General features: G+C 39.0%; 2 protein-coding genes and 1 non-coding gene across 3 annotated transcripts; all 3 read left to right on the forward strand.

The window, feature by feature from the left end:
* Positions 1–295: 295 nt before the first annotated feature.
* On the forward strand, positions 296–9,216 carry LOC134826061 (inactive C-alpha-formylglycine-generating enzyme 2-like). The gene is made up of 7 exons (XM_063838326.1): positions 296–461; positions 2,218–2,334; positions 2,478–2,572; positions 6,192–6,386; positions 6,532–6,672; positions 7,149–7,302; positions 8,650–9,216. Exons 1-7 carry the CDS (start codon positions 340–342, stop codon positions 8,756–8,758), a joined length of 933 nt encoding a protein of 310 aa, XP_063694396.1. The 5' UTR covers positions 296–339; the 3' UTR covers positions 8,759–9,216.
* On the forward strand, positions 5,787–5,978 carry LOC134826175 (U2 spliceosomal RNA). The gene has a single exon (XR_010161671.1). It is a non-coding gene; the product is annotated as a U2 spliceosomal RNA (small nuclear RNA).
* A 350-nt stretch (positions 9,217–9,566) lies between the features above and the next one.
* LOC134826062 (uncharacterized) lies at positions 9,567–11,910 on the forward strand. Its single transcript, XM_063838327.1, has 7 exons — positions 9,567–9,716; positions 9,859–10,190; positions 10,405–10,477; positions 10,707–10,788; positions 10,961–11,056; positions 11,163–11,301; positions 11,509–11,910. The coding sequence occupies exons 1-7, from the start codon at positions 9,588–9,590 to the stop codon at positions 11,516–11,518; spliced, it is 861 nt and encodes a 286-aa protein (XP_063694397.1). The 5' UTR covers positions 9,567–9,587; the 3' UTR covers positions 11,519–11,910.
* Positions 11,911–14,393: the final 2,483 nt, after the last annotated feature.

A 14,393-nucleotide genomic window follows, 5' to 3' on the forward strand; every position in this document is an offset into this window, starting at 1 on the left:
TTATTCACCTTACTGAGGCAGCCAACCAACACACGGCTTTATTTCTATGATATTATATGTTTTGATTATTATTAATAAATACCAAAATTTAAAACTTGTTTTCCTAAAACTTGTTTTCCTAATTTTAATTGATTAAAAAGTCTGTCATTTTGAATTAAATTATTAACTCTTTTTGCATTTTTTGTTTCATGTTTGTAGTGCGCATTTATTATGTCACATCATATCATTCTGAGCTATGCTAAACCATATTATTGTTTTGTATTAGCTACTATAATATAGCTTTCTGCTTGTTTTAATGCTTATGCTACCATTTCACAACTAACTTTTAGCAACATCAGGATGAATGAAGTTATACTATCAATTGCTGTCTGCAGTTTGATTTTATACCAGATTGTGTCTTGTGATGACGTAGTAAATGGCATGGTTCTGATAATTCCTCAACACAAACTGGTTCTGGGAAGGTCAGTGCTAGATATTTGTTTCTCGTTTAAATTGTTTCCAACTCCGAAGTTCTACATTTTGTTACCTTGTCAGAGCGTTTTCATATTATGGTTTACAGGTTTTGTGCTGGCTTGTTAATTTGCTGCTTTTTAAATTTCACATAACTTCATTCTTTTCAAATGTACGTTCAGTTTTCGTTTTTGGAATATTTCCAATGATTTAAAATCAAGTCAAATTATTGTGTTTGGCCATTCAAATAACATTGGGCAGGCTCCAGCTAGTCGGATGATTTAGATATCCACCATTATCAGTTTGGCGGATCATACCCGCCCGGCACTATGCCGGCCCATGATTTTCCGAATCGCTTACCAGTGGAAATCTAGTCAATTCAAATATCTGCCTGCTTGGTACTCATGGTCGATACAATCACAGCCCAATTAACTTCTTGATCAGACTGATTCACCTACATGTGCATACGCCATCTGGGAGCCGTCAGTTGAGCTTGCTCTTTGACTCGTGGGTTGAAAACATCGTGTACAGTACTTCGTGAGTAGTATAACAGTACTTCACAACGATAATCCGCCTCCCCAACCAAATATCTTAAATTATCAGTTTGTGCATAACAGGCGATCAGGTGAATGGGTTTAACTGATCGAGCTATATCCTCATTCTCATGAGAACCTAATCAACTACTTGGTTGCTATTGAGAGCTATTACTCAGTTTTGCTGACGATATGATTAAAATTCTTGACAACTTTTCCACTTTCACTATTGTAGTGTGGAAAAATGGTGTTTCTAGTATGTTTGCAAAGATGAGCATAAGCAAGTAAATGTCGAACGGCATGGCATGGAGTCCATCAACCAAATTTTCAAATTTGGTGACATAATCCTCGAACGAATTGTTACAGTATGCCATCTAAAACATGAAAAATCGTTTCAGATAGTCCCTTTTCCCAACTGTGCCAAATTTTAACAATTTTCTCCAGCTTGAAAAGATAATATACAAAATTTGTTTTTGGCTGAAGATGTAATCAAACTACCAGTGCTGTGGACACACTATTGGCTTCTTCTATGTTGGATACTGAACCATCATGCTTCGTCTCTGTTGGTTATTATTTGTCCAAACACTGTAAAGATAGGCTCATCAGTACTTGATCATTTTGATAGTTTATCATTTGGTGACATTGGGTGACTGATTATTTGGAGCCTATTATAATATAATAGAAGTTGTCCATTAAACATTACCAATTTCCGAAAAAAATCGAGAAGGCTCAGGTTTTTAAGCCTACCCTTAGGAAGAATTACTCTGATCCGGACTACCTGAACAACTATGGAACTAGTTCAATTGGTCAATTGGTCATGCCAGTACTGTCATAAACTGTAACCAACTATTTAAAAATTAGATATATTTTGCTAAATTTCAAATTTTAAGTCATAGAGCAATCTTCTTGATTTTAAAATTTTTAAGAATAATATTTTACCCTAACTATGATGTGGTGGCATTTCATACTTAACTAAATTTCAACTTTGAAAGTAAATAGATTATTAGTGACAACAAAATTATAGTTTAAGACATCCATTCTGCATTGTGTTTCCAATATTAGAATTTATGATATGTATTGATTGAATAATTGGTAATAAATTTAACTTTTGTTTTATTAACTTTGTTTTATTAAATCTTCCTGTCTTGTAAAATTCACAATGTGTTAACTATTTTAGAAAAATTTCGATCACAGAGATTCCCACACCTAATAACATAAGATATTTTTCTTTCAGAACGAAGGAGAATTTTGATTCAAAAAAAGATTGGAAAAAGCTTGACGTAAAACCATTCCTAATCAGTGAAACTCCCATCACAAATACACAGTTCTCAAAATTTGTTTCTAAACAGAAGTTAGTATTTTATACTGCAAATTTAACCTCCCTTATGATCTAGATATTATTGAGTTCACCATTATGTTGATACGAAGTTCCTGCATCGAAAAATGTATCATATTATTAACATTTGACACCCTAAAGCAATATTCATGTTTCAGATTCAAAACAGAGGCAGAAGTATTTAAGTGGAGCTTTGTATTTGAAAAGTTTGTGTCAGATGATATTAAGGAAGAGATAAGCAACTCTGTAAAAGGTAAAAGTGACATGAAATGTTATAGACCTATGGTGCAACCCTCAACAATACAGGGTAGAACTCTGTAAGATAGATCTCGAAACTGGTAGGAGGTGAAGCACATTTATTCTGACACGTGAACTTAAGTAACCTATCAGATTACAGCATTGGTCCACCTCCCCACCAGTATCCAGATCTACTGCTCTGCTCCCCAATATCAGCTTAATATGTTCAGAGAGTAATTTTTACCTTTACCTCCCATTTTGTTATATCACACTGTTTATCATTGTGTTGTAGGTTCAGTGTGGTCACGAGTTAATACAGGTGTTATTGTCTAAAATAATCTACAATAATCTACAATACTGCTGGGTAATAATATACCCAGAAGTTCTGGCTCAGTTCTAAAGCCGATGTTCGCTAGTATCATCCCAAAATGATAAAACTTCTAATTTCTATGCATTTAGGAATCGCCTTTTGAATGATAATTCATACCCCCGTTCCCAAAATAACGACTGTATGCCATTTCTCTCGCATCGCTAGACAATTTGTCTACAAAATTCACGTACGTCAGAAATTTAATGGATTTATTCGGCCATAAAAAGATAAAAGCTTGACAATCCAGGGCCTCGATTGAGCTTTGACAAGCATCATAAAGATGAATTTAGTTAAAGGAATATGAACTATGAAGCATCTTGGAATCTGTCTATATATTGTTGGGCGTGAAAATATAAATGATTATTGTTGAAACGTGATTTTATTATGCAACTTTCGTGCTGTTTTCGTTGGAACTGAAACGATCGCTATGTCAAACCTCTTAGCCCTTTCCGTAGTATTTCTGATTCTTTCCTCGCTGTCCGCCAAAAGATCCTGCTCACTCAAGAACCGAATCAAACAGTTTAAAAAACGATGTCTGTTAAAAGGTAAGTGTTTCTATTTCTCAGAATGACCGATACTGCAACCAGGGCTGAATAGTTAGTAAACAAAAATGTCACAATACCATAAATCCTGCTATTTTTTAACTGTGACTGGACATTTCGTCAGGTTTTGAGTCCACCTTGAAATGCATCTCCTACCAACCCCAATCTCCTTCTAAAAGAGTTCCCAGACATTTAGTGACGAAGTGCCGCAGATTGGAGGATGTTCTGGTATCTGGGTGTGGCTACACCTGTGGCACAGTCCACGGTGGTTGGAGCCAGTTTGGGTCGTGGAATCAGTGCAAGGAACGGTGCAGTGGGGAGCGGAGACGGGTGAGGAGTTGTAACAACCCTGCACCTGCTAATGGTGGATCAGATTGTGTCGGATCTGCTATAACTGCTGAAGCTTGTGTTGATATCACCTGCCCTGGTAAGGAATATAACAACAGTAATATAAGTTATAACAACAGATTAGGATTAGGAATCATAAATGGTTCTTATATACTACGTGATACATAGGCTACGTATTCTCTTGTCTATTCATCTTTACTGTTAACGAGTTACGACATTATTTTAATAAACCTTTCAGTGGCTGCTAAGAGAGTAGTAATAAATGATGGAGAACCAAGTAAGAAACAACAGATTAGGATTAGGAATCATAGTTGGTTTATTATATGGACTCCGTGATACATAAGCTATGTATAATTCTCTTATTCATCTTTACGACATTATTTTAACAAACTTTCAGAGGCTGCAGAAAGAGTAATAATAAATGATATGAAACCTAGAAACGATAACTTGGGTGGGGTAACGTACAAATTAGACATAACAACAGGATCAGATTACTGGGATGGAACTGACGACCCTATATACATGTCTCTAATTGGAGATTCTGGAATAGTCATGTATCTGGGACTGCTAAGTTTAGGATCCAAGTTCAGCGGTATCCTCAAATCTGGCTCACAAGACATACTTACATTCCATACCACCTGGGATGTGGGCCAAGTGAAATGTATTGAGTTAACTGCTGGTGGGGACGATGCGTGGATGTTTACAAAAATTTCAGTTACAAGTAGCACGGAAGAAAATGTTCACTATAATTTCTACAATGACGAGGGTCAGTGGTTGTCCTCCGATACTACCGAAGGAGTTGACCGGTGGAATAGCTGTGCTTATAGACAAGACCAGGGGCGTGCGCAGTATTAACTGAATTATATTTATATGCTAAACCAATAGGATATCAATACAGAAGGTTCAAAACAGTTGATAAGACACTTGGTTATTAGTAATATTTTCATTTTTAAAACAATGAACAGATTAAGATAGCACGAATTTTAAGTTATTGCGGATATTTCCAGTCTGAAGATTGGCACTGGCAGTATGGCTAAGTGTTACATGCTATTTGGTACTGGATCGTGATGTCCCATGATTTCACGAGACCCGGATTTATACAATATTGAATAAATATTTTAATGTGGTTCTTGCTGCTCTTTTTACCACTATAGGCTGGGTCTTTGTTAAATGAGTTGGTATCCCAGTTCAGCTTTTTTCGTGACGTAACATTACAACTAGATATTGTGATAAATTTACTTGCAACTTTTCGTGTTTTATTTCGCAACAATTGCGTCTCCGAATGTTGTTGAGGTTCCAGAAATGCATATCAACGTCAAAGAAGATATGAAAGTCGAAACATTTCAATTAAAAACTGTACTATGATATCAGGGCTGGAATACCACTGAATTTAATTACTCGTGTGAATCATCATAAGATCATAGACATTATTCACATTCTCAAAGTATCAATGCCTTTTTGTGGCTTCCGGATAAATAACTTAAAAAAGTGTGCTCATTTTCACAAATCTAATATCGCAAACTTTTGTTCAAACCTCTTGTAGCAGACCAATAGTTCCACCCGTCCCTACCAGCAACCTATAAACCCAATCCTCAGTTCCTTGTCACAATTATACCTAAAGATAAGAGCGATTGTCTGCAAGCTGTAAAAACTTTACAGTGTCCAGTCATTTAACACCAATACGTAAGCGGGGTGCTGCTCTCTGCAGCTCAGAAACTCTCTGCAGTAATCACATAATATGCATTATGCAGTAGTCATGTGACTAACTTTCTGCTCTCTCTCCTGCCCAACCTGGCCTCCACGTGGCCTCCACGTGGCCTCCACGTGGCCTATTACATCCGCCCTGGCAGAGCGGGGAGAGGGTTGATGTGATGATAATGATATGGTAATTGTATTAATTTGTCCATTCTCAAACACAAGGGTTTGTGTGTTGTGTTCGGTATATAATCGAGGGAGAAACAACATTACTCATCGCTTCTCGGCCTTTTGGCTAAGATCAAGTGTAGTATCTGTTCTTATCAGTTTAATATCTGATACGCTACTCATCGAGTAGCTTCAATATTAAATTGATTTTTGGAAATTGGTCTCGGATGTGAAGCTTGCTTCAGCCAGACCACGAGTCTTCCCCGTATTGCAGTACCTCGGGGCTAGGCTCACCTCCCTTTGGGGAGGCCTTTTAAAATGCAAATGAAAGAAGATATTGTAGTAATATTGTATTGGAGTAAAGTTGTATGTACAAACACCATTAGTCCAGTCCACTATATTAACAATACACGTTCTACTGTGACTGTACAGTGAAACCACACTGAACCTATAACTAAACCATGTGCTGTAATATACCCGACTTACTTTCCTAAACCACCCCCCTCTGTCAGGAGCAGAATGGTGGCTACCAGTGGAGGGAGCATACTGGAAACATCCCTCAGGACCTGGTTCTTCAGCTGGCAGGAAGCCAGACCACCCTGCCGTTCACATATCATTTAACGATGCAGTGGAGTATTGTCAAGCTCAGGGAGCGAGGTTACCCTCTGAACCAGAGTGGGAGTTTGCTGCTCGTGGAGGCATGAGAGGTATTTTACAAGATAGGATGCATTCCATTTTAGATTAAGCTTGCAGTTTTTTCGGTCAATATTGAATTCAGTTTGAAGTGTATAGTATAAGGTGACTATCAACATTGTTTTTGTTGTCTTTATAATCTAACTTCTAAATTCACAGATCAGCAATATCCGTGGGGTAATGGATACGAGAAGAACAGAATGAACATTTGGCAGGGAAAGTTCCCGAAAGAAAACAAAGGAAAGGACGGTTATATTGGTGTTGCTCCCGTTAAAGCTTTCAAACCCCAAAACCCATTCGGTAAGTCATAATCTTGGTGTCGTATCATGCGACCGGCTCTAAAAGTTACTTACTTTGTTACTTTGTAGGGCTTCATAGAATCCTCTATCGGGCCATCGAAAAAGTCGACCCCCCGGACAGTGTAGAAACTGTTTTATCACCACTCCAATCAAGCAAGGAGTTTCCATTCCGACGGCTGTATCCTGGAGCTGGAGGCTCGTCCGGAAATGACTTCACAAAGTTCGTTAAAGCTGCTTTGAATTGCATAGGATCCTCGATGGTGTGCATATGTGTTGGGATTACATTCCATAATCGAGGTCCAGTGACTGCAAATGAGTTGTCATGTAGTGCTTGATTAAGTGTCTATATATTTGTACAGCCTGCAGATTGTTCCTTTGTTCACAATGATCAGTGATTTTGTTGTAAATCTTACCCTCAACGGATAGACCTTATCGTTTCATCTTTAACAAGTTATATTAACAATAATCGTCCTACAGGGATATACGATATGATAGGAAATACGTGGGAGTGGACTAGTACAGTGTTTGGTGTTGACTCTCAGACCCGCATGCCTCAGTATACCCTCCGTGGAGGTAGTTATGTGGACTCAGTGGACGGCAAGTTCAACCACAGAGCAGATGTTACTACCAGGTAGGAACTTACTTTCTCCTACTTTTAATGTCTCCTACTTTCTCCTACTTTTAATGTGCACGGAACAGGTGTTCTAGAAAAATTACTTTACGGAACGCGCGGAGCTCAAAGATCCCGCCCACATGTTCGCGGCGCGGAATTAGCAATTAATTAATATATATAATCGTGTAATTCACGTACATCAATTTAATAAATAATTAAACAAGTTGGGGGCCAATACTTAGGACATCCGGCATATATTATAGGGAGGCGGTGGTTTTGGTACATGGAGAGGAGTTGGTATGACATCCTAAGCACTAAGAAGATGGCCCTTTATTTGAAAGGTTAAAATTCAAATTTCATACGTCATCGGTCATACGTGTCTATTTATCCGAAATATCTATGGTTAGGGGAAGATTTCGTTTAACATAATATGTTATATATTATATACAAGCTAGTGAAACTGGACGTCTTACAGTTACTGCCTATCCACCTGCCGGATTACGTTCAGAATGGTATTTCTGTTCGGGTATTCAAAATGAGGCTTGAACTGATACAATTTTCATAAGAGCCCTCCTAGTGGAAGGCTGACCAAAATATATGTTATCTAGTCTCCGGAGAGGACCAGATACGCATTGGAACTTAATCTTACCTCAAATTATTTGTTATATAGTAGTGTTGAAAGTATTAAAACTGCAGATTGAGTGCTCTCTGGCCTACTTATTTATCGACCTGACTCTTTCCTAGTTTGCATGAGAGCTAAGTATGTACAACATTTCCTTTGAGCTATGGCTAATGAGACACGTGTGGGTCACGAGATAGCATGTCAGGATTGCAAATACGACACCAGACTAGTGTCTTGTGTTGCAGATAGTTGCTTTGCAATTAGGTCTATATAAGGAATGTAATCAGGTGTGTATGATGTACCTGTGCAGCACTGTTATAAGTATGGCTATAATATGAAATTAGAGAGTTTATCTCGTTGCCTGGGTTCCTTTAGTTTCTATCAGTGGCGTAACGTTGCCTGTTGCCCCCCCCCCCCCCCCCCCACCCCCGCCCGCTGAAAAAGCGCCCCGCTGTTGGAGCCCCCTCCCTCAAATTAGATGATTTTAGAGGATACGCAGGTAAAATCTCTAAAAAAGTGTGTTTCTAGAGCAAAACGCTCAGTTTTGCTAGTACCGTGTTAAGTTTTTCGAAATTGTCACACATTTAACCGACTATTTTGGCCCCCCCCCCCCTAAGATTGCCCCCCCCCCCCCCCCCCCCCCCCCCCCCGGGGGTCGGCGGGGCTCTTCGTTACACCACTAGTTTCTTAATAACATGGGAAAGATTAACTAATAAAATCAGGACTTATTTTATCATTTCCAGGATGGGAAACACAGCGGACGCTGGGTCGGACAATATTGGGTTTAGATGTGCTAGAGACGCAACTCGAAAAGACATGGATGACCGTAAAACTGGCAAACAAGAACTTTAATTTCAGTGTTTGATTCAACGGGGATATTTGTAGTTAAATTAGTAATTTATTGATAATATATTTAATTTGTGTACTGATCTCTGACTGACTTGGCACAATTTGTTTGGTAATTAAACATTTCGAGAAATGAGGAAATAATATTGGTTTACAAATTTGACTTGTTTTATTGTAGTATGTTTGCCACATTGCTCAGATTTTATATGTTAAATTAAAACCTCCTTTATTTTTTAATTGGATCGAAATTCAATAAATATTAATTTATTACAGTACAATTTCATGACACATTATGATGGTATTTCTGTGACGAAGTGTAAGCAGATCACTTCAACCAATGCATGAAGTTGTATGAGTTCTTCGTTAGATACGGGTTTTCAATATTGTTTGTGTATTCTTTCAATCTGATTGATTCTGATTTATTTCTATTGTCACTGTAATAATAAGTTCTTTATGTTTATGAACCTTGCTTTTAATGCAGAATATAGTCTCATAAGAGTACGGTGACGATCAACTAAATCTAGCTCTGCGAAGTTGACCTACCATTTTCGACCCTGTCAAACTGAAAATCTATCCGAAATACGTGCGTATTAAAATTCCTGCAAATATAAAAACTTTACCAAATCGACAAGTAAGACACAACAGTCGGATTGTTTTATATTACAAAGATTTAGAAAAGGATACGGCACCGGGAATTCTCAAGCAGTCAAACTTTGAAGTATAAGTACTAATCCGACCTGCAGTTGCTTACTCAGGTATTCTAAACTGATAAGAAAGTATGCCACCCATAACAGCTATCACTACCGCAAGGCTAGAATGTAGGACGGTAGCTGGAATGGGGGTAGATAAAAGAGGTAAAGATAGGGGGAGTTGTGGAGAGTGCGATTGTAGTGATTACGAGCTACCACAGAGTAATAGCAACTGTAAATGTGTGTACTGTGACTGTCCTCCTACCAAGCATGAGGTATGTTCTTAATTTGCAGTATTTTCATTTCATCTTCCTCAAACATTTCCTCTTCGTGCGGCACCCATTTCATGAAATCATTTTATATCGAAGTTATAACCATGAACCATATTTAATTGAAAGTAAACTGTTCTCATGACAGCTGTTGGGATACGACAAGACCGCTAGACTAACCAAACAAGTGGACAGACTGACGGACGACAACCATTTAGCACGGAGTCCTGCTCTTTTTAACGATCTACCAAAAGCAGGAACATTTCCCCGCGAAGAATGGACAAAGATTGACGATCTTAAACTAAACAAGCCTATGAATAAACCCGTCTTATTAGACTCAACTGAGCCTCTGAAAGAAGAGGAGAAAGAAGAGACAGCTACAGAAGATTTGCCTGTTATTTTGGGAGCAGGGACCTTACCTACAGCTAGTCAACCAAGAGAAAAGAAGCCGGATAAAATGGCCCGCAGAGAAAATGCTAGGTTTGGCGCCCATTTATATCAAAAATATGACCTATTTTATCCTTCACTATATGGTCGCCTTTCATTAATCTACATTTGCATCTCCGACGTGATTAGTGTGTAGTTGGGCCACTTGTGGTTAAATGTTCTCCCATTCCATATTTGCTATGTCAATTGTCAAATTAGATTTACTGTTCAGATGTTAAAGCTCACACTAAACGGGCTATATTTTCAGAGCTCCACCAGCAAGGAGAAGAGGGAACAGTGGAGACAGAGGTGATACACCTCCTGGCAAAGCCTCCACCGGGGTCGGTACAATTTCTCTAAACAGAAATATCTGTTGAGAATCAAGAATTCAGGATACTGATAGTTTTAATTTTTAAACCGAAACCGTCGCCAGTATGCAGTAGCAAGCAGGAAGCAGAACTAAGCTCCACATCCTACAGTATCAGGGATGACTCAACACCAGAGAATAATAAATCAGTTGTTTTGATAAATAAAACCTTTCTTCAAATAGATTGAACAATGCTATCTCAGGGACGGGCTGCTCGTAAGAACAGGAAGTCTGCTGCAGTGAAATGTCACAATCTAGATCAGATCATGTCCTCGCACTTAGCTGGTAAACTGAGTAAAACGTTCAGTAGATATTTAAATTTTATCTTTTAAACACCAATAACAAATAATGCTGCATCGTTCACTTTCATCGCAAATAATGACTGAAACGCGGCCACTTCTTTCCTACTTCCCATGTTCTGCTGGTTTGAAAGTTACAACGAATGCTCTTCTTTCAGACAAGAGAACCGCAGAACGTATTGATGTGATGTTCCAGACTTATGATGATGACGATTCCAATGAGTTGGATCGAGAGGAGTGCGCGCAATTAACAGGTCAGTGCCGGCTATTCTCCTTCTCAAATTTTTTTAAATTTGTTTACTCCCAAACATTAATCATATTCATGTTCAATGTTCATGTTCACTAATGAGTGTCCCACAGGTTACATACTGGAACAGTGCGGTCTGCAGCCGGATATTATCCCTAGTTTCGTGTATGATGAGGCGTTTGAGAAGTACGACGATGACGGTGGAGGAACAATCACCCTCCATGAATTCAGAGAGTTCCTTATGTCACACCTGTAAGTTCCCTCCCTCCCTCCCTCCCTCCCTCCCTCCCTCCCTCCCTCCCTCCCTCCCTCCCTCCCTCCCTCCCTCCCTCCCTCCCTCCCTCCCTCCCTCCCTCCCTCCCTCCCTCCCTCCCTCCCTCTCTCCATCCCTCCCTCCCTCCCTCCATCCATCCCTCCCTCCCTCCCTCCCTCCCTAATTTGAATTTTCTATCATTTCAGGAAGCAATAGGGGAAGACAGGGACGGAACATTCATGGAAAAAACATTTGATATTCGACCAAAAAAAACAGACCGAAATTTGTGGCTAGAGTCGATTGGTTATGTATTAACCCTGTATTAAACATATTTTGGCTGTTGGATAAACCGAAGTAAAATAAGTATCTAGATATTTTAAAGGTGTAAAATCATAGCTTTGAGTAAGTGTCTTAGATTCAAAACTGATATTTTTACAGATTTTTGACTCTGAACTTCGTTTGACTGTTGACGATCAATATAAAGCAGATCTATCTTAGACAGGCACCAGGAGTTTGGTGAAGTGATTCTAAAAACAATTTAGTCTTGGTTTTAGGAATGAGAGACTCGTTTGATTTAAAATGTAGTTATTACTTTTGTTTTGTTGTTATCACGTTGTGTTGAAAGTGTTTTACTTTTAAATCGGCTGTATCTTCGGTTTGGATGGATTTGTTGATGCAATAAGAACTTTTTGCCTGTCTGTCTGCATGCCTGCCTGTTTGCCTGTCTGCCTGTCTGCCTGTCTGCCTGCCTGCCTGCCTGCCCGCCTGCCTGCCTGCCTGCATCTGATCAAGCTAATTACAATCCTGTAAAAAGTCGCTCCGACTAAATCGCTCGCCCAAATTTTAAGAAAATTGTTGTGAAAGTAATCTTATTCGGTGTATTCTTGGACCATGGACGCAGATTCCGAATCACCCCCCATGACGTAGGGTAAAAATGCTTCCCTGGAGAGTTATGGGCAAAAAACTGTTTTGGTCACGTGACAGGCTAGTAAAACACGAATTCGATTGTTTAGCCTTATAGGGCTCGGTTAGAGCTAGGGTTGTGGTTAGGGTTATGGATAGCTTCGGGGTTACAGTTAAGCTGTTAAGGTTGAGATTAGGGTTTATGTAAAAACGTTTTGTTCGGCTGCAAAACCATAAAAACCAAAGTCGCGTGATAATTTTTTCCCGATCCATGACTCAAGTGCCGAAGGCACAAAAGAGTCAAGGACAAGGGTTAGCGATCGAGGTTTTTTTGGGATATGGTAGCTTTGCGACCGTACCTGCGTGCGAGCGTGCGTGTCTGCGTACGTTTCGCCCACGTGTCTGCCTGCGCAAAGTTATTTTGCGCGAAAATCTGAATTAAACAATTGTTGGCGCGCGGTGCTGAAATGTTCAAGTTCATTGTTAATTTCATCATGTACGCATCCCGCTAGGGACTAATTGATAGCATATTATTATTATTTTGAGTTAGTATTACTATTTTGCACAGATCCGTGTCAGGTTGCATAAACAATAAACATATGGTTACATAGAAATATACACGATTTTCAAATTAAATATGGAATTATATCAACTGGGCGGCGCTCGGCCTGTCACTCCGCCATATCTGCATGCTTATAAACAGTAAAGACTGGGGTCCACAGGTGGTATGGAATATGATCAAATACTCCATCACGGATCGGGAAATTGAGCGGCCATCCACAAAAGAAAAGCGGCCGCATTTCTTGTTGGGCGAGCGAATTAGTTGAGCCGTAAAACGTATTTCAAATATTCAATAATTTAGAAGTAAAATTAATTTTAAGCAGGAAATTACCCATTTTCCGTCCTTTTTGCACACTTGCAATGATATGCACTTAATTAAGAGGCCTACATGACATGAAGCTCGACCTTATCGTGCTGCACGGTGAATTTGCATTATTCATAATCATAGCTTGAGGCAACTTTTGGTACGAAATTTATCAAAATCAGAGACAAACAAAAATTTCGCCGCGGTTAAACCACGCACGATCAATTTTCCCTACGATGCAATGTACTTGTATACCTTTAATTCTTTTGAGGGAAATGTGTGACTGGAAAAAAGTGCAACATATTTAAATACTATATTATTTATAAATGAGTGGGATTCATGCATGGTAAAAATTAACTATTTATTTGACCAATGTTGCGCCGCGCATCAACAATAAATGAATCCAGAAAATTGCAAAAAATAACTTTGCGAAGGAGGAATTTCACTGTAATTAATTAACACATGGCTAGCGTCGCGCGCAGCATAACAGACGCGTCCTAGCTTAAGCTATACACATAATTATAGGGGAGTGGTTCATATTGCGAAGGAGCAGACTTTTGTCATCACCGCAGGTCCATCGGGCCACCTCATACAGTGGGGTGACATATGTTTTCGTCACTTCTGAATGCGCGCATTTTAGCGCGCGAGTTTGCGTGCACGTCACGTGATATTGTTAGCAGTGAGTGTAATCACGAGTCTGGAGAATTTGTCTAGTACAAGGCCCAGACCCTTTAGCGTATCTGTAGTGAATTTTGTGGCGATGTAATATCTATGACACCACTAAAAATTGAGGAATAGGGAAGTGTTCACAATATCCAACTTAGCATGGTAAACTTATGATATCTCTGGCCCTGGCTGAAGATTAACAACTCTAACAGTATTTATTTTAATCAGCTGAGAAACATTTGGTCTTTTTACCTTATCAATTTTATCGAAATCGAACGATGCAGTACAAAGATATTCCGTTTTAAATATTGGTAATATTGAAGTAGAGAAAAGTTCGTCGCTTGCTATTATTATTAAAACATGTGCTCCTTCATAAATAGTATCATTATCGTGATCAAACCCCTTATTTATGGGCCTGCCAGTCTCTTCTGAAGCACGAATGAACTTAATTTATACTGTCCGAGAAAAGTTCAGAATTTTCTCTAAACACCCATTTTTAAATTTTGTAAATCGGTGGTCCGGAAGCGGAGTTATGGTTCAATGAAAATTGTTAGTTTAACGCTGTTTGTATTGTCATTATCAGAAGTGACGAAAACATATGTCACCCCACTGTATATCCAAACCCGATTACTTATTCCCTACGATCTTTTTGCCTTC

The sequence above is a fragment of the Bolinopsis microptera genome, chromosome 1 (assembly GCF_026151205.1).
Source record: "Bolinopsis microptera isolate Bmic1 chromosome 1, MBARI_Bmic_1.0, whole genome shotgun sequence".
Classification (NCBI taxonomy): Eukaryota; Metazoa; Ctenophora; class Tentaculata; order Lobata; family Bolinopsidae; genus Bolinopsis; species Bolinopsis microptera.

Coding starts and splice junctions, on each gene's coding strand:
- LOC134826061 (XM_063838326.1), top strand. CDS start 340: ATGAATGAAGTTATACTATCAATTGCTGTCTGCAGTTTGATTTTATAC. Junction 2,335..2,477: donor AAATTTGTTTCTAAACAGAA/GTTAGTATTTTA, acceptor TTCATGTTTCAG/ATTCAAAACAGAGGCAGAAG. Junction 6,387..6,531: donor TGCTCGTGGAGGCATGAGAG/GTATTTTACAAG, acceptor CTAAATTCACAG/ATCAGCAATATCCGTGGGGT.
- LOC134826062 (XM_063838327.1), top strand. CDS start 9,588: ATGGGGGTAGATAAAAGAGGTAAAGATAGGGGGAGTTGTGGAGAGTGC. Junction 9,717..9,858: donor GTCCTCCTACCAAGCATGAG/GTATGTTCTTAA, acceptor TTCTCATGACAG/CTGTTGGGATACGACAAGAC. Junction 11,057..11,162: donor GGAGTGCGCGCAATTAACAG/GTCAGTGCCGGC, acceptor AGTGTCCCACAG/GTTACATACTGGAACAGTGC.